The sequence below is a fragment of the Aphelocoma coerulescens genome, chromosome 1 (assembly GCF_041296385.1).
Source record: "Aphelocoma coerulescens isolate FSJ_1873_10779 chromosome 1, UR_Acoe_1.0, whole genome shotgun sequence".
NCBI classification, from domain to species: domain Eukaryota; kingdom Metazoa; phylum Chordata; class Aves; order Passeriformes; family Corvidae; genus Aphelocoma; species Aphelocoma coerulescens.
Window position 1 is genome coordinate 1,330,642 of NC_091013.1, and position 26,822 is coordinate 1,357,463.

The 26,822-nt window shown below is 54.5% G+C and overlaps 1 protein-coding gene and 1 long non-coding RNA gene across 4 annotated transcripts; one reads left to right on the plus strand and one right to left on the minus strand.

Moving 5' to 3' along the window:
* The first annotated feature begins 1,154 nt into the window (after positions 1-1,154).
* KCNE1 (potassium voltage-gated channel subfamily E regulatory subunit 1) lies at positions 1,155-23,822 on the plus strand. Of its 3 annotated transcripts, XM_069007353.1 has the most exons (3): positions 1,155-1,357; positions 2,178-2,275; positions 20,935-23,822. In XM_069007353.1, exon 3 carries the CDS (start codon positions 20,973-20,975, stop codon positions 21,351-21,353), a length of 381 nt encoding a protein of 126 aa, XP_068863454.1. In that variant the 5' UTR covers positions 1,155-1,357; positions 2,178-2,275; positions 20,935-20,972; the 3' UTR covers positions 21,354-23,822. The 3 variants fall into 3 exon arrangements, with proteins under 3 accessions (XP_068863454.1, XP_068863540.1, XP_068863629.1); XM_069007439.1 differs by lacking the exon at positions 1,155-1,357 and having other exon boundaries at positions 1,921-2,275; XM_069007528.1 differs by lacking the exons at positions 1,155-1,357; positions 2,178-2,275 and adding an exon at positions 8,628-9,805.
* On the minus strand, positions 23,309-24,933 carry LOC138106657 (uncharacterized). The gene is made up of 3 exons (XR_011149063.1): positions 24,583-24,933; positions 24,002-24,175; positions 23,309-23,394 (listed from the first exon to the last, which is right to left on the minus strand). It is a non-coding gene; the product is annotated as an uncharacterized lncRNA (long non-coding RNA).
* Between the last annotated feature and the right edge of the window lie 1,889 nt (positions 24,934-26,822).

Genomic DNA, 26,822 nt, shown 5'->3' on the forward strand with positions numbered 1-26,822 from the left:
CAGACTCCTGATGATCCCCAGCCTGGCTGCCACTGGGGCTCTGTCAGCTGCTGCTTCCTTTGCTTCCAAACATCTCCCATTTTCCAGCACTCCGTGGGATGAGTTGCTGCCAGAGGGAGCAGCAGATCCTGCACCAGCAAAGCAGCTCCACACAGAGGGACTGGGACAGAAACCACGTGGAGGGGTCCCACTGCAGGGGATCCCAGCACCTGGCCAGGGACAATCGTGGAATCATGGAAGGGTTTGAGTTGGGAGGGACCTCAAAGCCCACCCAGTGCCACCCCTGCCATGGGCAGGGACACCTCCCACTGTGCCAGGCTGCTCCAAGCCCCAATGTCCAGCCTGGCCTTGGGCACTGCCAGGGATCCAGGGGCAGCCCCAGCTGCTCTGGGCACCCTGTGCCAGGGCCTGCCCACCCTCCCAGGGAACAATTCCTGCCCAATCTCCCATCCAGCCCTGCCCTCTGGCACTGGGAAGCCATTCCCTGGCTCCTGGCCCTCCAGCCCTTGGCAATTGTCTCTCTCCAGCTTTCCTGCAGCTCCTTCAGGCCCTGCAAGGCCACCCTGAGCTCACCCCAAAGCTTCTCCTCTCCAGGCTGAACAATCCCAGCTCTGGCAGCCTTTCCTCCCAGCAGAGCTGCTCCATCCCTCTGCTCATCCTGGAGCCTCCTCTGGCCTCTCTCCAGCAGCTCCACGTCCTCCCTGTGCTGGGATCCCAGAGTCCCTGTGCATGTGCAGCCTCAGGAATAGGGATAGATCCATGCTCAGAGTCCCTGTGTTCCAACCCAACACATTTACTCGGTCCCAGCCTCAGTTTATTGCGTATTACCAATCCAAGTGAAATGCCAGGGGATTTTTCCTTGGGAGACGGAACAGAAGGCTTTTGTGCTGGGTTTGCTGTGGGTGGAGCTGGGGAGGAAGCAATCCTCCTCCTTTGGACCTGGAGAAAACTCCCCAGTTATTTGCACTGACTTTGCCCATTTGCTTTGTTGGCTGATGTTTGGGGCAAGAAGGGAAATCCTGGCACACCTTGAAAGGAAAAACAGCCTTGGTTTGACACTCCTGGCCAGGGGTGGCTGCTGGACGCCTGGCCCAGCCACCACAGACTTGGTCTCTGCTCTCCAGAGTGGTGTTGGGAGGTCACAGAAGTGCAGATTGGATATTACAGGGGTTTTTTTCCCTGCCAGAGTGGTGAGGCCTTGGGATGAGCTGCCCAGGGAGTGGTGGAGTCACTGTCTCTGGGAGTGCTCAGGAGGAGTCTGGATGTGGCCCTTGGGGTGATGCTGCTGGTGCTGGGTGATCTTGAATGTCTCTTCCAGCCCTGATGACTCTTTGATCCGTAAATGCCACATTTGCAGGTAATTTATTGTTAATCTCAGTTTTAAAGAAAGCCAACCCCAAACCCAACCTAACCCATTCTGTGATCCAAAGCCACTGGAGAGTTATTTCGGGTTTGTTTCTTGGTATTTTAAGCAGTTTTTTGTCCTGGTTTACTGACTGGTGTGGTGAGCAACCTCCAGATCATGGACACCTCTGCAAGGCCACGTTGGACAGGGATTGGAACAACCTGGGATAGAGGAAGGTGTCCCTGCCCATGGCAGAGGGTAGAATGAGACGAAGTTTAAGGTCCCTCTCACCCCAAGCCATTCAGTAATTCCATTGATGGTATTGTGTACATGACTTTTTGGATGAAATTCCGAAGAAAAAATATCCCATGGGAACATTTTTCTGTTCTGTGGAAAAAGAAGGGGTCAAATTTGAACTTCAAGTGCAGTAGAGCAAGCAGGTATTTTGTTTTCCTGCCACTGCTGTGTCCTAGAAAGCTTCACTTTGAGGGACACCTCTCTGACTCTTTTCAGGAGGTTCCCTCCTCTCCAATTAAATCACGGCTGTCAACATGTTTAATTAATTTGCCATCAGAAGCTTTATTACATTTAGTGAAGGATGAGAAGACCTAAGGATGTTAAAGCTCAGCTTTGCTAGGGCAGAGCTGAGTGGAGGAGAATTCCAAACAGACACCAGCATCAAGGCAAAGGATTAAAGTGTTCCCCCACCTCCCAGCCCCTCGTCATTCCCAGTGGCCCTTACTGTCCAGAGCACTGCTGTGATGGCTGCAGGTGGTTAAAACTCCTAAATGGACAAGAGTCCCACTTATTTTATTTTAATTTGGGTTAAAAGGTGATGCCACGCCGAGCTTTTTGACAGGAGTGGAGCTGGTCACAACACCAGGATAGAAAACATCCCCGTGGTGAGATCTGCTGGAAAATATGTGGATGGTAAATGCATTGCATTAATGGACTTTGATTAATGGATGGTGTTTGGAAACGAAACTTTCCAAACAAAAGGAATAATGTGCTATATCTGGCAGAGGGGTTGATCAACAGGAATTCACTTTTTCCATTTCCTCGTGTGGAACAAAGAAAGGAGGCTTAAAATGAGTAAATCCTTTAGTCATGGCCTTATGAATGGTGGTGGAGTTATGGAATGGCTCAGTTGGAAGAACCTTAATTCCAGCCCCTGCCATGGGCAGGGACACCTCCCACTGTCCCAGATTGCTCCAAGCCCCAGTGTCCAACCTGGAACTGAACATTCCAGGGATGAGGCAGCCACAGATGTTCTGTGCCAGGGCCTCTCCACCTTCACAGGGAAGATTACTTCCCAATTTCTAATCCAAAACTACTTTTAGGTTGGACACCAGCAGGAATTTCCCCATGGAAAGGGAGGTCAGGCCTTGGCAGGGGCTGCCCAGGGAGGTTTGGAGTGCCCATCCCTGGAGGTGTCCCAGGAAGGGCTGGAGGTGGCACTCAGTGCTCTGGGCTGGGGACAAGGTGGGCATCGGGCACAGCTGGGCCTGGCTGGGCTGGGAGGGCTTTTCCAGCCTCAGGGATCCTGGGATCTAGGAAATCCAATGTGTTTTGTAGCAGTTTGGGATGTCCATGAAAGAACTGCTCTCCCATGGTAAGTTTGGGTTTTCCAAAGTGTCTTTGTGTGGATCTGAAGCTATTTGCATCCTCAGCTTTCCCTTTACCTGTCCCCTGTTCTCTGAGGGCATTTCCTTTTCAGTCATGAGGCAGCAGAGGTTTGGGAATTTTTTTAAGTAGGGAACCAGAGTAGTTCATTAAAACATCTCAGTGATGAAGTCCAACTCTTTTACAAACATGGTGACTGAGGTCAGCTCATCCCTTGCTTGTGCTGGTGCTATCCCTGGATCATGACTGAGGCAACAAACACAGGATGGGCAACACCAGTGGCTTTTTCAGTCCTGACTGAGATCCAGAACAGGATTCAGCCTTTCCTGGTGGCCAGCAAAGAATGGGAATCCTGAGTTCAGCACCAGTCTCTTACTGAAAGCAGGAGGAATGTGTGGCAGCCTGATTTAAGGAGGGACAGTTTCACTCTGTGCCTGGCCTATTGTTTGGAGTGGGAGGGAATTCAAAAAAACTGGGAAGACTTGTTTGCCCAGGAGGAAAATAAATGCCTGAAGTAAGGAAAATATGGGGGCTGAGAGGAAAAAGCCCATGTGTGGATAAATGTACAGGTGAGAAGTACAGGGGAAGGGCAGGAGCAGAGCAGGAGGGACCTCGGAGAGAGTCAGGGCTGGTGAAGGTGGTGGGATGGGCATCAGGGCACTGCCTGGTCCTGTCCATCCACAGCATCCATGTGTGGGCACTCCCGAGCCCATGGAACCCCAGAATGGGTTGGGCTGGGAGGGACCTTGAAGATCCCATTCCACCCCTGCCATGGCAGGGACACCTCCCACTGTCCCAGGCTGCTCCAAGCCCCAGTGTCCAGCCTGGCCTTGGGCACTGCCAGGGATCCAGGGGCAGCCCCAGCTGCTCTGGGCACCCTGTGCCAGGGCCTGCCCACCCTCACAGCCAAGAATTCCTTCCTAATATCGAATTTCCCCTTGTCCTGTCACTCCAGGCCCTTGTGAAAAGTCCCTCTCCAGCATTCCTGCAGCCCCTTCAGCTACTGGAAGGCTTCTGTAATGTCCTCCCAGGGCCACAACATCTCCAGTAGAGGCCTATACCCAGCCCCTCCCTACAATGCCCTTTTTTTTTTCTTCAGACATAAAAGAAACCACATTTATCAGTCATGCAAAGTTCAGCAGAAAGCTCAGGAGAAGGAAGGACCTCTCTGAAGTTCAGAAGACTGGCTTGGAAAGGTTGTGGTTGCCCCATTCTTGGAAGTGTCCCAGTCCAGGATGGATGAGGCTTGGAGCAGCCTGGGACAGTGGAAGGTGTCCGTGCCATGGCAGGGGTGGGGTGGGATGAGTTTTAAGCTAAAAGGTTCACTTTGAGCAGTGCCTGGATGTCAGCAGGGGCAGCTGCAGCCTTGGGCACTTTGTGGAGCTCTGTCTCTGTCCCTCCTCAGGCACTGAGGGCAGACAATCACTCCAAAATCAGTTCATTATCATCAGCACTTCCTCCAGCTCTCGCATGCCTCTGTGGGAGTTTTTAGTTCAGCAGGAGCTGAGGAGGCCCCCAACCTTTGGGCAGTGTTGGACTCGGTCCTGGAGGTCTTTTCCAACCTCAGTGATCCCGTGAAGTTCCAGTTAATGTTGTTCCTGGCTCGCTGGCACGGGCTCTGGTGCGCCCTCAGTCAGAGGGGACGCAGCGTTACTGCTGCGATGTCCTTCAGGACCGACTTTGGGAGCAGGAAGGCGCTGGCTGGGCGCGGGTGCTGGCTCCTCCATGGAGGAGGCACCTCAGGGCCCATGGTCTGGGCTTGCATTGATCCGGAGACAAAGGAAAAGAGAGGGGCCGCTGGTCTGGGTTCCAACAGGTTCATTGTCAGAGGGTCCAGCAACCAGAAAAAGGCACCGAGGGGCTTTTGCTTTCAGTGTTATAGGGGGTGGAAACCGGCGGGGAAAGGGAAGGAAACCAATGAGATACCAGCCAGGGGGAGGATCCAATTCAACAAGAACCAGTGGAGGAACCGGGAGATACAACAGGGAGCCAATGAACCACAGAACACCAGAGAACTCTCTGGAACAGGGGGAGGCGGTTTGGAGCCGGGTACTGCCCAGGGGGACGTGGCTTAGGCTTCTGTGCCACCCATCGACCCTCCCTCATAGTCCCTGTCCTGGGTGGGGAAATCCACCCAAGGGAGAGCCCTGAAGTGATTGGCATTCAACTCCCCCAGCCCAGCCGTGGGCTGGGTCACAGCAACATCTCCTCCATTTTTATTACACTGAAATGAGGGAGAGGACTTAAGGGATTTTAAAGCTAAACACTTAGAAATGGGAAGGGCTAGTACAATTAACACCACCGTAACCAAAACCCAAACAATGTCTTTGATAACAGAGGGAATCTGGCTGCTGAAGCTCCCGGTGGGCGAAAGAGAACTGGAGGCTGAAAAGAGGTTTGAAAATCAGTCGCTGCCCTCTGTGTGCAGGTTGTCAACTTGGGTGCGAATTTCCTTAATTTCGGCGTGGATGGACTTGCTCTTGGACGAAAGGTCCATACAGCAAAGTTCTTCAAACTCATTGCAGCCGTGGCCATGGGTGAGGAGAAGGAAATCGACAGCAGCTCGATTTTGTAATGTTGCCGGCCTTGTTTTTTCTTCCTCAGCTAAAAGCTGGCTGAGGGCAAAGGACGTGGCTTGGGCATTTTTCCCTAGCCAGCAAGAAATCTGCTCCAGTTCTCCAAGGGCCTTAGCTGCCGCCACCCACAGCAGGAAAATTGACAGGATAACTCTTGTAGAATGAGGCCAATTAGTGACCAAATCATCACAGTCATCAGGGATTTTGTGAATAGAGTGTTTTGATCTAGCCTGATTAGCCAGATTATACCATTTGAGAAGTTGAGCCCTGTCTGGGGTGAGGGTGGTCAAATGCCCCAGAGTGCAAGGACCTCCTGTGAGAAATGGTGGGATTCTGTTCCACGCCCGATCCCCACAGATTAAGAACAAACCCTCTGGCAGCACTTTGCTGTGACTGGTGGAGCTGGAAACTGACAGGGCCATATTGTGACACCAACCTGGGTTCTGTAGATTTTATTGAAAGGGCTGACTGGGAATTGGTGTTCTGGCTTGCTATAGTGTGAGTTAAAACAAAAGGCTGCCCCAGCAGACGTAGAAGATGTAATTCTTGGGGCTTCTGTATGGCTGTTGGAAATTTCCACATCCACCGGTCCCAGCGGTGGGGCTGGAGGATGTGGGTGTTGTGAACAAACTCCTCAGTGTGCAAGGGAGTACCAACAAGGCAGGAAAACATCGGGTCCTTTGCCTTGCCTGTGTCCAAGCATATCTCTGTCTGGTGGAGGGCTTGGGTCAGCGTTACCCACACGTTGTTTTGTGGCTGTGGTATGTTCCATGCCTCGCCTCGGTGGTGGTGGCACAGGAGGAGCTGCAGCAGCAGGTGGGACAGCAGCAGGTAGGAGGTCATCACGCTGTCAAGGGTGGTAGCTTCAGGAAAAGTCCAACACAAATACAATTAACTTAAATAATGATGGCTCCCGTGGACTCCCCCTCTTTCAAAATAAAATGAGGGATCATTTTGGGAAGGGAAACACATTAGGGGGACTGGGAAGGGGAGGGTTTGTCTTTCAGGCCTGGAAGAGGAGTCTTTTTTTCAGGTGGTCCGGTTTTTCTCCTCTTCCAGGCTGTGGCAGCTTCTTTATTCTGTTTGGTAGCTGTTGGTGGTTTCAAAAAAGGCTTGATCCACTTCCCAGGGATCCATTTCGGACCCTCTGGGGTGGAAACACACCCATAGCCTCTACCCCAGGTGACCAGGGGGTATGGACCATGTATTTATAATGTGTCAGGGTCTTTTATGAGGACCTCAGGTCTCTCAGTTAGTTTATGTTTGCCAGAGTTTGTGAAGTGTCTCATGATAGGAGGGTTGGGTTCTTAATAAGAACAGTTTAAAAAGTTTAAAGTGAACAACGCTTTAGAGAGTCTTAGGATGGGGGCAGCAATTTCATGGTTGCCTCTTTGTTGTTCCAACAGTTTTTTCAGTGTCTGATGCCTCCTTTCTACAATGGATTGGCCTGTGGGCGAGCGTGGAGCCAGGGCTCTGCAATTCCAGGCTAAATGCCCTGGTTTACCACACCTGTGACAGACCCAATTAGAATTCTTTTTGTCCTGGGGTGCTGTTGCTTCAGTGGCACTAGCAGTTCCTACTACATTTCCCCTCGTTTTTAAATTTGGCTGATGAATTGGCACCAATGTCGTGCAAGCATGAATCATTTGGTTTAGGGTTGGTGGAGGGTCAAATGGAAGATTTAAAATCACTCTTTTACAGGGTTCATTTGCATTAGCTTTTGCAATTTGAGTTATAATATATTCCTTTGTTTTAGGGTCTTCCACTTGTTTCTCCACCACGAGCCACAGTTTATCCACAAAATCAATAAATGGCTCATTGTGCAGTTGCCAAATCTCAGTATAATTCAATTGAAGTGCTAATTTAGGGGGCATCATTAAGAACACTTGCTGTGCTGCTTGTTTCACAGCATTCAGGACCGGCTCTGGTGTATTTTGAGCCTGGTTCTGTGGCTTGGTGTCATAGGTTGGCCAAACCACTACACTTGGCTAACAACCCCTCACCGGTAAGGTGATCCATGGAAACCCCTGCATTGTTTGGATCCTGCAGTAGGATCGGAAGGACCTCTCTCAGTTGCTTTCTCCAACCCTCTTCCCACATTTGGAATTCGGATGGGGAAAGCAAGCAGGAGAAAATGCTTTTGAGGTCATGCGGGACAATCACTGTAGTGGTGAGAGTTACCCGCAGGAGGTTCTTGAAATACTGACTCTCCCTCCCGAGCTCCTTCTGGGCTTTGCAAAGCTCTTTGAGCCCTGCAGGATCAAAAGGTTTCCATGTGGGATTATTGCCTGCTCTGTCATAGGTAACAGGAGCAGCGAAGGGGTAGGAGGGGGCTGAGGGGACTCCCGGAGCCGATTTTAAGATGGCATCGGTTCTGATTTCTACCCTGTGGGAACCAGAAAAGGGGGCCTGGGAACTGGAAGGTCCCTCACAGTGGGAGGGAACTGAGGACAAGGAGGAGCGGTCACAGGAAGGGCGGGGATTCCTGATGCAGGGGGTGGGTATGGGAGGAGCTCAAAACAGTCACATCAGGGGGTGGAGACAGGAAAGGGTCAGGAGGAGGAGGGGGAAAGGGACTGTGGGAAGGAGAAGGTGCAAAGGCGGACCGTGCCATGCGGTCCTCGCCATTTTGTGGCCATGTGGGATGGTGGGGGGGGGGATAATGGCGAACGGCACTTTGAACAATTTTCTAGACTTACAGCTGGGGAAGAGGGCAAAGGATACGGGGTTTGGGTAGAGGTCAAAGCAGCCTGGCCAGGGCTATCTCGACAGGGTAGTTGAGAAGACTGAGAGGGGTCAGGGAGAAGGTAGCAGCCCTGTGCCTCTGGGCATGTTACACCTCTCTGTTTTTCCAATGAAGGGGAAGTGGGAAGAGGGACACGAGGAGAGGAATGAGGAATACGGGAAAACTGGGGAGAACTTGGGCTTTTCTTTTACTTTCTGGTTCATTTTATGCGAGTCCCAAAGGCCTAAAACTAGGGGGGAAAACTTTTCTCCAGAGGTGTTCCCTCTTTGCTTCAAATCAGCGATATTATCACCTACAGCCTGCCAGAAAGCAGGCAATTTTAAATTCACAGAGGATGCCTTAGGAAAGTAAAAGAAAAGCCAGTGGGCGAACTGTTTTAACAACCCCTTTGAAAATTTAAACCCACCAACTTCAAGGGACTCCACAACTTGGATGCATACCTCTCTTTGAGGCTGAGAGAGTTCTGAGCCCATTGTTCTCTCGACACTGTTTTCACCCACCACCTGCAAAAGGAAAACGAAACAAAAATCCTCACACAAATTTCAGTTCAGCACAAACCAACACAAATTTAGAGTCACAGATGTCTGGTCCTAGAACCTAAAAGCACAGGTGGGGTCCTCCGGGACAGGCTGTTCTCCAGGATCGGGAGTTGGCAGCCTTCTCTCGGCGCACTCCTCTTAAACCAGAGCGTGCCATGGCGAGAGGCATTGGCGGCTCCAAAGCCGTTTACTCTCGCTGTCCACCAACAGCAAGGACGTCACGGGAACCCACGCGCGTGAGCCCCACATTGGGCACCAACCTAACGCTGTCCCAGGCTCGCTGGCACGGGCTCTGGTGTGCCCTCAGTCAGAGGGGACGCAGCGTTACTGCTGCGATGTCCTTCAGGACCGACTTTGGGAGCAGGAAGGCGCTGGCTGGGCGCGGGTGCTGGCTCCTCCATGGAGGAGGCACCTCAGGGCCCATGGTCTGGGCTTGCATTGATCCGGAGACAAAGGAAAAGAGAGGGGCCGCTGGTCTGGGTTCCAACAGGTTCATTGTCAGAGGGTCCAGCAACCAGAAAAAGGCACCGAGGGGCTTTTGCTTTCAGTGTTATAGGGGGTGGAAACCGGCGGGGAAAGGGAAGGAAACCAATGAGATACCAGCCAGGGGGAGGATCCAATTCAACAAGAACCAGTGGAGGAACCGGGAGATACAACAGGGAGCCAATGAACCACAGAACACCAGAGAACTCTCTGGAACAGGGGGAGGCGGTTTGGAGCCGGGTACTGCCCAGGGGGACGTGGCTTAGGCTTCTGTGCCACCCATCGACCCTCCCTCATAGTCCCTGTCCTGGGTGGGGAAATCCACCCAAGGGAGAGCCCTGAAGTGATTGGCATTCAACTCCCCCAGCCCAGCCGTGGGCTGGGTCACAGCAACATCCAGTGAGCGCACGGTGCCAACCGGGAGAAGGAAGAGGAGGATTTGCCTGGAAGAAGGGACTTGGTGTTCTTCTCCTCAGCCAGGTGCTGCTCCCAGGTAAGGATTTCAGTGCTGATTGGATTTGCATATGCTCAGCTGAGCAGAGAAGGAACATCAACGCTGCATTAACCCTGTGTGCTAACCAGGAAATGCCCGTGGAATCCCTGAGTGGACTGGGATGGGAGGGACCCTAAAGCTCATCCAGTGCCACCCCTGCCATGGACAGGGACACCTTCCACTAGTCCAGGAGAAGCTGTGGCTGCCCCTGGATCCCTGGAAGTGTCCAATGCTAGGCTGGAACAACCCAGGATAGTGGAAATCCCTACCCATGGAACTGAATGATCTTTAAGGTCCATCCCAACCCAAACCATTCCAGGATTCCATGACCTGGCTCCTCTGCTGCTGCTCAGGAAGGTATTTTGGGAGCAATTCCAAAAGTTCTGGCTCTGCCTGAAGGCCATGAATGAGGTTTGACTTTCCTTACACCAAGCGTGGAATGAATTTGCTCCTGCTACCATGGTTAAAGCCATGGAAAACTGGGATGAGAAGCTCAGGACAGGGCAAATGCACACCAGTTCTCCAGCGAAGGCTGCAGGGGTGTAGCTGCACATCCAGGGGCACTCCCGGCCCTCTCACTCCACTGGGAATCAGTGGAGCAGGAACAGAGGCTCCAAAGGTTTGGGAAGGGTTGGAATCAGCTCGTGCTGCTCCCATCTGGAGCTTGCTCAGGGTAAAACCACCCCATCAGGAAGACACACGGGGCTGCCTGGAGAGAAAAGCTTATCTGGGCCTCACACCATAGCACAGGCACTGGTAAAGAGGAGGAAATGAGATAAAGAAATTACGCAGGGCTGCTGCTGCCTCTGAAAAACTTCCTTGATAAGGGAGGCAAGGCTGGGGTTCATGTGCTGGGCAGGCTCAGGAAGCCGGGGGTGGCATGGGCAGAAAGCTTCAATTATTTCAGCTCAATTAACAGAAAAGCCTTTTTCAGTTGTGCTTCTCAGGACAGAAGTTTCCTTGCCCCTGTGATTTGGCTATTTTCCTGAATGGGGGGTATTTCTGAGGTCCTTCCTTGTGCATGGAGGACCCTCCTTCCCTGACATTCCCCAGGAATTTGGTGCAAATTCCTGGGAGCTTGGAGAGGATGTTTGGACGGATCCTTTTTCTTGCACCATTGGGGCATCTTTGATCTTTCATTCTCCTGACAATGCCACCACGAAAATTGGTTTCTGAGCATAAAACATCTCTGCTTCTCAATGTACTGGGAGATCTTTCTCCCTGGAGAGGGAGGTCAGGCCTTGGCAGGGGCTGCCCAGGGAGGTTTGGAGTGCCCATCCCTGGAGGTGTCCCAGGAAGGGCTGGAGGTGGCACTCAGTGCTCTGGGCTGGGGACAAGGTGGGCATCAGGCACAGCTGGGCCTGGATGGGCTGGGAGGGCTTTTCTAGCCTAAATCCTGGGATTCTGGGATCTGCTGATAAAAATGGGGGTATAAAATGCCCTCTGAGGTGGTTGGAGTCAGTGGAGGAAAAGCCAAAGGTTCAATGATATTTTTGCTGAGGGAACCCTCTGCCAAAGGAGATCAGCACAAACAGGTCAGGTTTTCAATACCTTAAATATTGGGAGGATGATGCAACCTCCAGTGATGTGGTGATCCAAGGCCAGGTTGGACACTGGGGCTTGGAGCAGCCTGGGACAATGGGAGGTGTCCCTGCCATGGCAGGGGTGGCACTGAGTGGGCTTTAAAGTCCCTCCCACTCCAAACCATTCCATGATTCTGTGTGCTCCTGGGAAGAGTTTGTTTGAGTTTGATCCAGAGTCTCACCTTCCTCCCTCTGCCTAAATCCTCCCAGAGATTCTGTCCAGCCTGTGGGAGCTGATAACCCCAACTTCCTCTCGGGGATCACAGAGTCTCAGACTGGTTTGGGTTGGAGGGACCTCAAAGCCCACCCAGTGCCACCCCTGCCATGGCAGGGACACCTCCCACTGTGCCACGCTGCTCCAAGCCCCAATGTCCAGCCTGGCCTTGGGCACTGCCAGGGATCCAGGGGCAGCCCCAGCTGCTCTGGGCACCCTGTGCCAGGGCCTCAGTCAGGAGTGGAGATGAGTTTGTAGCTCAGGGTAGGAACCCTCCCAGGACACCCGGGAACAATAAACTCCAGCTTTGGTCAGCACTAATCTGAATTTCCTCTGTCTGGTCATGAAGGCCGTGAGTGGTGATCAGGGATGACCCCTCTGAACCATCCTCACCAGAATAAACTCTCCAGCCCCTGTGCCTCTGCTGAGGGCTCAGAATTCCTCTGCAGGAAGGGAATTCCATTTAACCTCGTTCTGGGGCTCAGAATCCTCCCCATCCAGCCCCTTCCAAAGCTGCAGCTGCCAGCACATTTTTAATTTAACATTGTGGGGTTTTTCTTCAGCCTAAATTGCATTTCAGACACAGGCTGCAAAGTGCAGCCAGTTTTCCCAGCTGGAGCAAATCCCCAGAGCTCCAGAGCCTTTGCTGCATCCCTGGGCTGCATCCCTGGCCAAGGGAAGCTTTGGATCCTGGCAGAGGTTGTGCAAATGGGGGGGACCAGGTGCCCCAAACCCTCGTTTTTGGGCCTTTGGGATCGCATTACTGCTGGGATATCAGCAGGTGAATTCACGTCCCCCTCTTGGCCAGGGTTTTCCTGGAAGCCCATCCTTTGTAGGGGGACTTGGAAAACCTCAATCCAAAATTATTTCTGCAGGGTTTGGGCTGAACTGGAGGTCCCATCCCAAAGGGACTGGCCAAGCCCTTTGGCAATAGAACTCTTTGATGGGGGGACATCCTTGGGATGGGGGATGGAGCTGGAGAGGGCCCAGTCACCTCCTGTCCCCTTGGCTCGGCCAGAGGAAGCAGAGCCACGGCCTGGGGCCTGCCAGGAGCTGTGGGGCCAGAGGGCACCAAATTACTTCCAAATTATTGAATGAATTCTAAATTATTTCTCCCTCCCTCTTGCTCAGGAGCCCAGAGAACTCTGCAAGAGAGAGTTTGTACAGCTCTGGTCCTTCCCCCTGATTTTGAAGAGGTACCTTGCCACAGATAAAGATCTGGACAGAAACATGTTAGACCTCATCTATTCCTGTACAAGGGCCACAGCAGCAGCTTTTCCAAGGAAAATGGAAAATTCAGTGAAGGAATAAAGTGTATTTTCTGCTCCCCAGCCTTATTTCAGTATTTCTTTCCTCAAAACAAAAATGGGGCCAATTTAAAACCAAAAGGCTTCCAGGACTACAGTTTCAAGGGATCTGCAAGGCCCTGTGCTGTGAAATGTCCTATGTCACCTTCCAGAGAAAACTTCCTGAGGGATCCCATCACTCCACAGGTCATCACTGAACTGGGGAAAATGAAATCTGTGGCTACTGACAGATCTGGGAGGGCAAAGAGAATTCCTACACGGAGCTGGAGCTCTTTAAAAACATATTAAATAATAATCTCCCTGTCACAGGCACTCTCAAGTGCCCCCAAAGTCAAATAGAAGTTACAGAGATGCTTCTGGAACAATGGATCTGCTCTAATGGAGACAGGACCTTCCCTGGAACCCCCCCGGTGGGACTGGGAGCGGAGTGGGGCCCACACAGACTCTGAGATCTCGTAAAATTAATCATAAAATGGCCTGGTTTGGGAGAGACCTTAAAGATCATCCCATTCCATGGCAGGGACACCTCGCACTGTCCCAGGCTGCTCCAAGCCCCAGTGTCCAGCCTGGCCTTGGGCACTGCCAGGGATCCAGGGGCAGCCCCAGCTGCTCTGGGCACCCTGTGCCAGGGCCTGCCCACCCTCCCAGGGAACAATTCCTGCCCAATCTCCCATCCAGCCCTGCTCTCTGGCACTGGGAAGCCATTCCCTGGCTCCTGGCCCTCCATGCCTTGTCCCCAGTCCCTCTGCAGCTCTCCTGGAGCCCCTTTAGGCCCTGCAAGGGGCTCTGAGCTCTCCCTGGAGCCTTCTCCTCTCCAGGTGAGCACCCCCAGCTCTCCCAGCCTGGCTCCAGAGCAGAGGGGCTCCAGCCCTGGAGCAGCTCCAGGGCCTCCTCTGGGCTCTCTCTAGCAGCTCCAGGCCCTTCCTGTGCTGAGAATTCCAAGGCTGGACCCAGCAGTGCAGTAGGGCACAGCAGAGGCCCCTGGTCCCACAGAAGGGGTTCCCTCCCTTCCAGAGCCCTTTGCCCCCCTCAGCAGCTTGGTGACCTCCCTGCTCCCTTTGGGGTGCCACACCTGGCTGGGGGGACACGGGGGCCCTGCCCTGGGAGAAGGGGACAAGGAATGGGGCCACTGGTGCCAAGCCCTGGCTCCATGTGCCCTCCTTGGGTGCCCAGCCTGCCCCGTGGCCCAAGAGCCCCCTCCCCACCCCTGCCCCCCAGCACAGCAGGGCATGGCCACCTCTCCCACCCCAAAGCGATGCTCCTCTCCCACACCTCCTTCCCAGGTATTTAGGGAAGAGGGCAGCTGGGCCAGGAAGTGACAGGATCTGATTTTGTCCGAGATTTCCCCTACGAGGAGGAAGCAGGGCCTGACTGGTCACTCTCTGCTGTCACTGACCACCCACACCCTCCTCCTTTTCCTCCTCCTCCTCCTCTCTCATCCCAGTCTGGATCTCTCCTGGATCCAACACACTGAAGCCACCCCTCAGGGAGCATTTGCTGCCCTAACCCCATTTCTGAGCCTTCTGCACTGTCGATTTAATCCGTTTATTTCATCAAATTGATTTACCCAGCAGTGCAGTTTCCCTAATTAGCCCCGGCCCATCCTTCCAGCGGCTTTTCCTGTGATGCTGCAGTGCTGGGTTAAACTCTGGGACACCCCTCTGTGATCTGGGTGAGTTCACACCCTGGGGCACAACATTTCTTCATGTTCCAGGGTTTTGGTGGCCGTGCTTGTCCTCAAACTGGTGCCACTGGTGTGGGGAAGGGAATCAGCTCCCTCTGTGACTCCTCCTGGAGCCTGGGCCACCCCTTCAGCTTCTCCCTCTTCCCCCACCAACACTCGTGCCAGGCTTTAAAATGCACCTAAAAGATCTCAAAGGGGAACTTGACAAACAAGAAGGATCAGATCCTGCTCGAGGCTTCCTGGGGGCAAAGGAAAACTGAATTTGGCTGCCCTGGAGGGGAGAGACCGAGCAGGCAGGGGCTGGGCCAGAAGAAAGCCAGGTTTTACCAGGGATTTGGGCCAGTCTAGGAAATTAATCCCACAACCTGCTCCTTCATTTGGATGCAGCAATGGCTCAGGCAAGGAAAACAGGGGCTGCATCCCCACCCTGAGGGAAAATGGAATAAAGCTCTGGAAAAGTGTGCAGCAAGAAAATGCTGAGATATTGGTTTCATCTGTGTGTTTAAATCCCTCCATCACCACCTCAATTCCTCTCTCCAGCTGCTGCCCAGGCAACAGCGGCTGGTAAAGAGTGTCAGGCAAGGAGGGGCCATCCCACCCCATCCCATGGATCCCACCCCACCCCACCCCATTCCACCCCACCCCAGTTCCTGTTCTCATCCCTGCCCCTGCCTATTGCAGCTGATGAGAGTCTGGAGGTCACTGTCCCTCTCAAGGGCCACAGGAGGGATGTGTTGTGGCCCCAGGAATGCTGAGGGGATGTTATCCCACAGGAGGGATGTGTCGTGGCCCCAGGAATGCTGAGGGGATGTTATCCCACAGGAGGGATGTGTCGTGACCCCAGGAATGCTGAGGGGATGTTATCCCACAGGAGGGATGTGTCGTGGCCCCAGGAATGCTGAGGGGATGTTATCCCACAGGAGGGATGTGCCATGGCCCCAGGAATGCTGAGGGGATGTTATCCCACATCAGCAGCACCGTCTGAAGGAGTTTAAATGCGTCTTTCAAAGCTGATAAATTCATTTTGTAGTCTCCAGGTGGGCATTGATGAATCCCCCTCTGGCTCAGTGGTGACCACAGACAGTTCTTCCTCATGTGGAAAATAGGGGTGAGATTTTGGGTGGGGTTTTTAATGTTTAGGGGTGGGTAGGAGTGAGCCAGTGCTCCCTGTGAGGATGTGTTTGAGGGGAGCCCTGGAATGACCTCTCCTTCCTCCTCACACCCCAAAAATGTCCCTGAAGGATGGACCTCGGGGAGTGTCAGGGGGCCAGGGCAGCGTCACTGGGAATGTCCCAACACCGGGCACCTTCCTGGAGCAGAGAGCCTGAGCTCAGAGCTCCCCGGGGGCTGCAGCACCCAGGGAGCATCTGGAGCTGGGCCAGGAGGGATTTAGGTTGAATTTTAGGGAAAGGTTCTTCCCCCAGAGGCTGCTGGGCACTGCCCAGGCTCCCCAGGGAATGGGCACGGCCCCGAGGCTGCCAGAGCTCCAGGAGCGTTTGGGCAGCGCTGCCAGGGATGCCCAGGCTGGGATTGCTGGGGGGTCTGGGCAGGGCCAGGGGTGGGACTGGGTGATCCCTGTGGGTCCCTTCCAGCCCAGGATATTCCAGGATTCCCTCTCTCCTGTGCTGCTCTGCCTCTGGCTCCACGTTTCCCGTGCCGGGAGCTGCGGTGCCCCCTCAGCACCTCCCACCTGGGCACCTGCAGCCGGGCCCGGCCCTGGCGGCACCGGGGCTCTGCCCTCCCTCCCTCCCTGCCGTGCCCGGGAGTTTCCCTGTTCGCTCTCACCTCCTGCGCCGAGCCGGGACGGGCCACTGACAGCCGGGCTGCTCCCCGCAGCAGCAGCAGCCGCTCAGCCCCTCACACCCATCATCCAGGGGCTTTTCCAGAGCTGGCATCTTCCCACTTCTCCTTCCCCAGGAGGGGCTGCAGCCCTGCACCCGCCAGGTCTGTGCGGGCGCTCCGGGATGAGAGCGGGGGTGGCGGAAAACTGGGAAGCTCCAGGAGCCTGGGAGCTCAGCAGAGCTGAACTGATGGAGGAGCAGGAGCTGGGGCTCTGCTGCCAGGGTTTGTTTGCTGTTCCAGCCGTGCCAGTGTTTGCTCCTTCGGGCTGGGAGCAATCCCAAGGCAGCTGCATCCCGGGGGATAAACCCGGCTGGATGTTTTTTAGGGAGGATTGCTGCGTTTTCTGCTGCAGAACAGTGGGATGTACATAGTGTGCAAGAAAATTGAATTTCTGGCTTTTGATCTAAGAAAAGTGAGGAGTTTGGGGAGAATTCGGTGTCCCCCACTGCACAGGGGCTGCTTTTTAAAGCCACCCCAGGTGAGGTGTCGCCCAGGTGAGCACTGAAGGACGGCCTGGACAGGTAGGGAGAGGCTGCAGATCTGCCCCAGACATGTGGGGGCTGCACGAGGTGTTTTGGGGGCCGCAGGAGGTGTTTGAAGATCCCAGAGCTGCAGATCCCCCCCTGCAGCAGCTCTTCCTCCTGGGATGTGCAGCTGTCCCAGCTCGGAGCAGTGCCCTGGATGCCGCTGGGTTGCAAAATTCCCGGGAGCTGGAGCGAGGAAATGGGGCTGCCTTGTGCAATGAAGAACGGTGTCCGACCTACTCATCCCTGAAGGAATGGCAGGGAAACCAGCCAGGGAGGTCAGTGGATCCTTTGTGGTGGTGGAGAAGCACCAGAACATTTGGAAGGCAGAAATTTTGGGAGGTGGGTGATGCGCTGTGCTAGTTTTTGCTCTGAGAGTAGCACAGGCTTTATTCCTGTGTCATCACACCACAAGAAGTTGTGATAGAGCTGTGTTTTCTGAAGGTGAGTGTTCCTCCAGGCTGCCTGGGTTCCTGGGGCTGGTTGCTGGTGCTTTTGGCAGCAACAGGAGAGCGGGTTGGAGATGTTTGCTTGGTGGGAATTAAAATAGAGGTGCTTTGATTTGGGAGAGCTGAGAAAATGGTGTTAAAATCTGTCAGCTCACATCCACCTCTCCTTGTGGGACAAATGTCACATTTAAACCTCAGCAGGGGAGAGAAATAGAGGCAGCCAAGAATCGGTTTTCATGGAATCATGGAATGGTTTGGGTTGGGAGGGACCTTAAAGTTCATCCTATTCCAACATAAACCATGGGCAGGGACACCTCCCACTGTCCCAGGCTGCTCCAAGCCCCAATGTCCAGCCTGGCCTTGGGCACTGCCAGGGATCCAGGGGCAGCCCCAGCTGCTCTGGGCACCCTGTGCCAGGGCCTGCCCACCCTGCCAGGGAACAATTCCTGCCCAATCTCCCATCCAGCCCTGCCCTCTGGCACTGGGAAGCCATTCCCTGGCTCCTGGCCCTCCAGCCCTTGGCAATTGTCTCTCTCCAGCTTTCCTGCAGCTCCTTCAGGCCCTGCAAGGCCACCCTGAGCTCACCCCAAAGCTTCTCCTCTCCAGGCTGAACAATCCCAGCTCTGGCAGCCTTTCCTCCCAGCAGAGCTGCTCCATCCCTCTGCTCATCCTGGAGCCTCCTCTGGCCTCTCTCCAGCACCCAATGCTCGACGACAAAATTCCCACTGAGCTCCAAAGTTGAGTGTCACAACTTCGAACAGAAAATTCCCTCTTCCCTTTTAAACCCTGGTGGCACCAGCAGCCTCTGGCAGCACCTGCTCCTCTGCAGCTGAGCTGCTGGAGATAAGCCCAGCTCAGACAGGGCAGGAAGGGCCGGGCTGAAGCTGGAGGTGCCCACTGGGCTGGGTGCCCTCCACTGGGAGCAGGCTCCAGGCTCCTTTGGTGCAGACAGAGCCGTTGTGCTCTGCCTTTGTTGGGAAGCAGCTGGGTGTCAGTCAGCCCTGCCATTCTCCATGTGCAGCCAGATCTAGCTGCAGTTCCCTGTGGTTGGAGCCCAAAGCCAACCTGTGGCTCTGCTGGGACATTCCCGATGGCCTCGGCACCCGAACAGGCACCAGAGGTCTCCAGAGGCTCAGCTTGGCCTCTCTCCACACCCAGCCAGGATCAGACTCAGCAGCTCCGGGAAGTGGCTCCTGGAATGGCTTTTGCAGCTCTGGCACCCCATGGCTGTGGGGATTTGGGTGTTGAAGAAATCAGGGACAGGTCATAAAATCAGAGAATCCCAGAATGGTTTGGGTTGGAGGGATCTCAAAGCCCATCCAGTGCCACCCCTGCCATGGGCAGGGGCACCTCCCACTGTCCCAGGCTGCTCCAAGCCCCAGTGTCCAGCCTGGCCTTGGATGGAGCTACAAGAAAACGGGAGAGAGACAATTTCCAAGGGCTGGAGGGGCAGGAGCCAGGGAATGGCTTCCCAGTGCCAGAGGGCAGGGCTGGATGGGAGATTGGGCAGGAATTGTTCCCTGGCAGGGTGGGCAGGCCCTGGCACAGGGTGCCCAGAGCAGCTGGGGCTGCCCCTGGATCCCTGGCAGTGCCCAAGGCCAGGCTGGACATTGGGGCTTGGAGCAGCCTGGCACAGTGGGAGGTGTCCCTGCCCATGGCAGGGGTGGCACTGGATGGGCTTTGAGGTCCCTCCCACTCCAAACCTTTCTGTCATTCCATGAGAATTCACCACCTTGGGCTCAGTGTTTCACTTTCAGCCTCAAACCGGTGGCTGCCCAGATAAAGAGCTCACAGTGAAAATCAGCACAAGGAGTTGTTAATTAACAATTAACTCCTGTGTGTGACCCTCTCCCTGTCTGCAGGAGCTGAGTTCCCTGGGCTGTGGCAGCACCTGTAGGCACAGAACACTCCAGGGAAATGTTCTCCTGCTGAGGGGTGTTGGGGCACAAGATCAGAGTGCTGCCTCTGTCCCTCTGTCCCAGCAGCTCCTTGTGCAGCATTTATTCCGTAACAAGGCACAAACAAATCCAAGGAAGCCTCCAGGTCTCTGTTGTTCCTGCATGGTCATTCCCAGCAGCTGGAGGCTGTGCCCAGCCAAGCTCCCTCCCACGCAGAGCTCCTGGAAAACATCGCTGAGCCATCACCATCCCCTCCCAGAGGTGTCACTGCTGCCCCGGGATTGTTCCAGCCTGGAAGGATTAGAAATGATTCTCATGGAGTTCCTCTTAAAAATCCCCAAACAATAGCTGAGTGTTCTGGAGAAGGATCTGCTGAGCTGCTCCTGTGGATTTAAAGCTGCAGGAAGCCCTGACAGCCACCCCGGGGGGTGCTGAGGTTGTTGTCACCAAAGTCACCTTGAATGACAATGCCCCATTCAGGCGGCCAAGGGCTGAGCCAGGGGACGTTGTTGTCTTCCTTGTCCAGACTCACTGAAATGAGGGGCTGGAGTGGGGTTGTCAGGCATGGATGAGGAAAGGCTGCCAGAGCTGGGATTGTTCAGCCTGGAGAGGAGAAGCTTTGGGGTGAGCTCAGTGTGGCCTTGCAGGGCCTGAAGGAGCTGCAGGAAAGCTGGAGAGAGACAATTGCCAAGGGCTGGAGAGCCAGGAGCCAGGGAATGGCTTCAAACAGACAGAAATTAGGGTTAGATGGGATATTGGGAAGAAATTCCTGGCTGTGAGCATGGTTAGGCCCTGGCACAGGGTGCCCAGAGCAGCTGGGGCTGCCCCTGGATCCCTGGCAGTGCCCAAGGCCAGGCTGGACATTGGGGCTTGGAGGAGCCTGGGACAGTGGAAGGTGTCCCTGCCATGGCTGGCACTGGATGGGATTTAAGGTCCTTCCCAACCCCAAATGATTCTATGATTTTATGATTTGATGTTACCTGGCTGCTGAGGATTTGGGAATGCAGTGATGACAGGATTCCTCTTTTTAAGTGATTTACAGGTGCCATTGGAAAGGGAAAAGGACCCTTCAGCTTCTTGTGTGAGACTGTCAGAGCAGAGGCTGTGCCTGGGAGGCTTTGGGCTTCCAGCTGCTTCTGGGTGTCACCATTTCCTGCTCCTGGAGCTCTGGCAGCCTCGGGGCCGTGCCCATTCCCTGGGGAGCCTGGGCAGTGCCCAGCAGCCTCTGGGGGAAGAACCTTTCCCTGCTCTCCAGCCTGAGCCTGCCCTGGCCCAGCTCCAGCCGCTCCCTGGCTGCTGTCCCTGTCCCCAGGGAGCAGAGATCAGAAGCCCCTCATGCCTGGGGGGCTCTGGGGGAGTCCTGGACTTTAAATACCAGCAGGGAGGTCGGGGTGAGGTCTGTGACAGCTCCACACTGTGACAGAGTCTGTGAAGTCCAAGGGTGCTTTGAAGGTGTTGGTGGGGATGGACTCAGCCCTTGCTGGGTTACAAACGGGAGCTGAGAGGGGCTCTCCAGGTCCATCCAGGCTCTGAAGCAAATCCCTCACTGAGGAGGGGAACCAGGAAAGGGAGACAGAGGAAATCCCATCTTCTTCTGATGCCATCCCCTGATTTTTATCCTTTTCCAGCCAAAGGAAGGAAGAGGTGCCAAGGGCAGGAGATCAGAATGTTGGTGCTGTCGAACAACACGGCGCTGAACCTGCTCGTGTCCAAACTGCTCCAGGACTACCTGGAGCAGACCAACAGCTCGGCTCCTTCGCAGGTGAGGAGCGCCAGCAACAACCTGGAGATCATCTACGTGCTGCTGATGGTGGGGCTGTTCGGCTTCTTCACCGTGGGGGTGATGGTGACCAACCTGCGGGCGCGGCGCCTCGAGGGGCCCTGCGACCCCTACAACACCTACATCGCCACCGACGCCTGGCACAAGAGGGACAGGGAGTACTTCCAGGCCAAGGTCATCGAGAATTACAAGCTCTGCTGTGTCCTGGAGAACCAACTGGCTGTGGAGCAGCCGGGCACAAAGATCCCTGAGGAGAAATCTTCCTAGGGAAAGGGGGGAAAGGGTTGTGCGTGGCACGGGGACGATGTGAGCGATGCCTGCTGTGGGCCGGGGAGCTGCTGGCCCTTCTGCAGAGCCACAGGCCTGGGCCAGGCTGAAGAAGCAGTGATGGTGAAGCTGATGGATCTGGGATATCCCAGTGCTGCCCCAGCGCCCGGCACCGGCATCTTCTTGGAATCACTGTGAGGCCAACATCGGAATACACTCGGAATATCATGGACTCATCAGCTTCACCTACTGAGACAGGGCCTCAGTCTGGAGGAGGGCAGGGATAGGTGGGATTTTGGGAATAAATCCTGCTCTGGGAGAGTGGGCAGGGCCCTGGCACAGGGTGCCCAGAGCATCTGGGGCTGCCCCTGGATCCCTGGCAGTGCCCAAGGCCAGGCTGGACATTGGGGCTTGGAGCAGCCTGGGACAGTGGGAGGTGTCCCTGCCATGGCAGGGGTGGGATGGGATGAATTTTATCTCCCTTCCAACCCAAACCATTCCAGGATTCTCTGATTCTCTAAAGAGGCAAATCTTGGTGTTGCTGGTGTGAAATTAGAACCTAATTAGGGCCTAATTAGAACCAAACACAGGGCAGAGGTGTTAATTGCCAAGCATGGCTTAGACAATCATTTGCAAGAAAGACCAAATTCTCCAAGGGAAAAGCAGCTGGAAGATTTCATTTGCATTTTTGTCCAGCCTAGAATGATGATTTTAGAAATCGTACAATGCTGTGCTGAACTATTTCCTTCAGAATCATGCCCCTCTTAGGGATAAAATAATAGGAAAAGTTTCCCATTTTTTTTCCTGAAAAATATTTCTGTGGAAAAATGCAGAGGGAGGGAAACTTCAGTGACTGCAGGGTGTGGCACCTGGGGATGTGGGTTCATGTTGGGTCAAGGGTTGGACTCAGAGATCTTGGGGAGCTTTTCCAACCTCAATGATCCCATGATTCTGATTCCTAGCAGCTTTCCCAGACTGGTCTTGCTGGCTGCTCCTCATTTCCTTCCCATGGATGAGGCTCCATCCGGGCAGCAAAATCCGTGTGCAAAGATCGAGTAGCCCACGGGGTCTGTGCCATGGAAGTGGGTGATATTCCCAGATTTCAATCCCAGTTAATTATTGCACGAGGCCTGAGTGCCAGTCCATGGTTGGGAAGGGAATTTCCACTCTGGGAAGAGCAATTCCATAATTTCTGCTGTTCAATCGCACGCGGGGGATGTCTGTGCTTAACTCAGACTCCATGAGCAGCTCCTGCAGCTCCCTGGTATCCATCCCAGCATCCAACACAAAATCCATGCCAGCAAGGTTTTCCTGCCCTTCCCTCCTTTTCCCTCCTCCTTAGGCCAGGTCTGGAGGGACAGGGCAGCCAAATTCAGCTGCTGTGGCACCAACCATCACCTGCCCGTCAACAGGAGAAATCCGTCTCCCCTGGACATTGTGTTCCTTAAAATAACAACTCTGCCGGCTTGGAGCTGGTTTGGGATGAAGGAAGCAACAGTCTGGGCAGGAGTGGGGATTTTATTTCTGCTCTGCAGATACAAATCCCATTTTTAGCTGCTGGAGAGGAAAGAGAAGTGGGAAAGACTGGAAAGAAGAGCAGAGCAGCTGCTTCCAAGGCAAGGCGAGGGCAGAGAGCTTGGAAGGGGAAGCAATCCCAGCAGAGCCCTTTTCCCGGCATTTCTTTAGCACTGCACCTTCATCCAAGTAACATTCCAGCCGTGCCTGTGTTCCCAGAGCACTCAGGACACTGCAAAACACAGGGCTGCTTTTTTTTAGAAGATATTTATACAGTGCCTACCACCAAGCTGAGGACAAGATCCACAGTTTCGGTGTCTGGAGCAGCTTGGAAAATCTCCAGCAGCTTAATTATCCCAGTCACTTTTTCCTCTGCAGGAATGGAAACCCAAGGCCAGCTTTGGAAAAATGTTGATTTCTCAGCTTGGGCGCTGCTCTTTTGGGATCTCGCTGTTTAGGACTCGCCTTGGGAGAGGAGCTGCAGAGCCAGGCCCTGGACTTTGCTGAAACTTGCACCAAAAATTGCCTGTAATGATATTAAACCCTTTAATTAATTTAAGGGCATGAAAACATTTAATGACATTAAAACCTTCCATGACATGAAACCCTTTGAATGAAGCTTGTCCCAAGGGCTCCCTCCTGCAGCTCTCCCCCCAGCCCTGGTGTTTCAGGGATTTGGGATCATTTCATTCTCATAGCTCCAGGGGGTTTATTTGTGAGGAGGCTGATGCTCAGCACTAATTGTATCCCACTTTTTTCTTCCAGCAGCTCTGCCTTTTTATTTATTGAAATTAAAAAAGGGGAGAGGTCTCATCACTCAGCTTTGCTGTGCCACCATCACCCCTCAGTGCCCAGTGTGGGTTCCCACTGTGGCCTTGCACCTTTCAGTCATGGAGTTCTCTTTCCCCCCCTGGTTTTTGCCCTTGTACAAAGCAATAAAGCAAATTTCAAGCACTGCTCGTGGCCTCAGATGTTGTTTTTTCCTCCCAACCTGTTCCACAGGCTCAGGGAAGGGGGCAGATCCTCCCCAGCGGGCACCCACTCAGCCGTCCCCTCTCTCCAGCCGATTAACCAGGGCCAGGCAGGTGCTGTGATCTGCACAAATATCAAAATGTCAGCAGCAAATTCCTCACCTCGAGTTGACTCCCGCGGTTTGCAGCCCCCGGGGCGAGTTTGGCTCCGGAGTTGGGAGCAGCGATGCCAGCGCAGCCTCTGGGCACCAGCTGGGCACAGCATCCCCCCTGCAGCACCTGCTGAGGGCAGCCTGGGCTTTGTGGCACCTCCAGCTCCATGAAATGACAGTGGGCCTGGAAAAAATATGGAAATGTTGGAATGAGTCCAGAGGAAGCCATGGAGATGCTCCAAGGGCTCTGGAGCCAGGCTGGGAGAGCTGGGGGTGCTCACCTGGGGAAGAGAAGGCTCCAGGGAGAGCTCAGAGCCCCTGGCAGGGCCTAAAGGGGCTCCAGGAGAGCTGCAGAGGGACTGGGGACAAGGGCTGGAGGGCCAGGAGCCAGGGAATGGCTTCCCAGTGCCAGAGGGCAGGGCTGGATGGGAGATTGGGCAGGAATTGTTCCCTGGGAGGGTGAGCAGGCCCTGGCACAGGGTGCCCAGAGCAGCTGGGGCTGCCCCTGGATCCCTGGGCCAACCCAATCTCGAATCTAATCCTTCTGTCAGTTTAAAACTGGCTCTATCTGCCCGCCATAAATCCACTCACACAGAGCTGTGAGAGCGGCGCAGGCTCAGCTTTGGGACAGCCAGGTGCCACTTCCAGCTGGAAGAAAAGGTGAGTGCAACACTGAGGGAAAGGTATCCAAGGAAAAACTCCAGGTGTTTCTATCCAGGCAGCCCAGAGCCAGGGAAGGAAGTTTGTGCTGATCTGAGGCAGCTCTGTAGCCTGATGTGCCCAAACCGAGGGCTCATCCTTTGTCCTCCCCATCCTGGAGAACTCCAAGCTCTTATTTCCCATCTTGTGGAGAACTTGCACCTGCAGCAGGTGGATTTTTATATTTTACCAGCAGAAATCCTCAGAGCTGCAGGGATGGGAGATCAAAACCCTGGGATTTAACAGTCCAGCTGGAAAATCCTTCCCAGTCCAAGGCTGTGTGAGTCTGGAGCGAGTTTCCCTGTGTCATTTGGAGTTATCAGTGCTATCTTTATTTGCAGCTGGCTGGGTTAGACCTGCTAAACCTGGAAACTTGTTCAGAGACAAGCAGGAGGAAACTGATAAAAATAGAAGATAGGAGCAATCAGAAGTGAGCAGAACATTCTTTACAGCTGATAACTGCTGTTATCTTATGTAATATTTCTCTGGCATCCTGTTTCGGTTTTACACGTTGTTATCACTGCCCCAAACTCACTCCCCAATCTCCTGATCCAGCTGGAGCCATCAGCTGGGCATGTGGAACCTCCACGGAGCCTTTCTCAAGCAATGGCTGCAGGGAGCAGCACAAACCCTGGCACAGGAGGCTGTGGGAGGTCACTGGGAATGGGGCAGGAGCTGCCCTCAGGCACCATCCAGAGGGAGCTGGACAAGCTCCAGAAGTGCCCCGTGGGAATCTCCTGAGGTTTAACAAGGCCAAGTGCTGCACTTGAGTCAGGGCAAGCCCTGGGATCAATCCAGGCTGGGATGAGCAGAAGGAGCAGCTCTGGGAGAGCTGGAGCTGCCCCAGTCCACAGCCCCCCGTGCCCTGGGCTGAGCCCCAGCATGGGAATCAGGAAATGGATTGGGATGGTGCCCCTGTGCCCCTGTGCCCAGGTGAGAGCCCACCTGCAGAGCTGCCCCAGCCCTGGGGCCCAGCACAGGGAGGACGTGGAGCTGCTGGAGAGAGGCCAGAGGAGGCTCCAGGATGAGCAGAGGGATGGAGCAGCTCTGCTGGGAGGAAAGGCTGCCAGAGCTGGGATTGTTCAGCCTGGAGAGGAGAAGCTTTGGGGTGAGCTCAGGGTGGCCTTGCAGGGCCTGAAGGAGCTGCAGGAAAGCTGGAGAGAGACAATTGCCAAGGGCTGGAGGGCCAGGAGCCAGGGAATGGCTTCCCAGTGCCAGAGGGCAGGGCTGGATGGGAGATTGGGCAGGAATTGTTCCCTGGGAGGGTGGGCAGGCCCTGGCACAGGGTGCCCAGAGCAGCTGGGGCTGCCCCTGGATCCCTGGCAGTGCCCAAGGCCAGGCTGGACATTGGGGCTTGGAGCAGCCTGGCACAGTGGGAGGTGTCCCTGCCATGGCAGGGGTGGCACTGGATGGGCTTTAAGGTCCCTCCCAACCCAGGCCAGCCTGGGATTCTGTGATTTAACCCTGAGGATCAGGGATTGATCCCAAGCTTTTGTCCAGGGAATGCTCCTTTGGTACAGCCCCACTAGCTGTGCCTCCTCTGCCTCCCACCACTTCCATGCTCATCCTTCTCCAGGTTCCCTGCAAACACCACCCCTGGCCTGCAGCCCCAGGAGCTGCCCCCTCTCCCCAGCCCAAGGGGCCCTATCAGGAGGATCTCTCCCATTGTTCCCAACTCCTGAGCTCAATTTCCTTTTTCCTTGTGACCTGCAGCTCCAGTGGCAGCAGGGATTTGTCAGGGGAGCATTGATTCAGCAGCTGTTGTGCACATGAACCTCCAGCCTGTGCTCTTTATCCAGGCAGGTTTAGGGACTTCCAGGACTTTTTGTCCTGGCAGGATTTTCTCAAGGCTTTATTTTCTGCTTCCCACCCAACAATGCCAAAGGGAGCTGGGAAAAGGGTGCAAACAAGAATCTCACACCAACCCTGCACCTGCAGGCAGTTCCTTCTCATTCCACCTCTGGAATGTCCCCCCCCCTCAGCCCCATTCCCAGGGACTCGGGGCTGGATCGGACCCTGAGGGATAAAACATCAAATCCTCCCCAGATTTTTATTTTTTCACCTTAATGTACAAAAGCTGTGGTGCAGGAATAGGAAAAGCAGCACGGACACCACTCAGGGACCCTCTGGGA

Coding starts and splice junctions, on each gene's coding strand:
- KCNE1 (XM_069007353.1), top strand. CDS start 20,973: ATGTTGGTGCTGTCGAACAACACGGCGCTGAACCTGCTCGTGTCCAAA.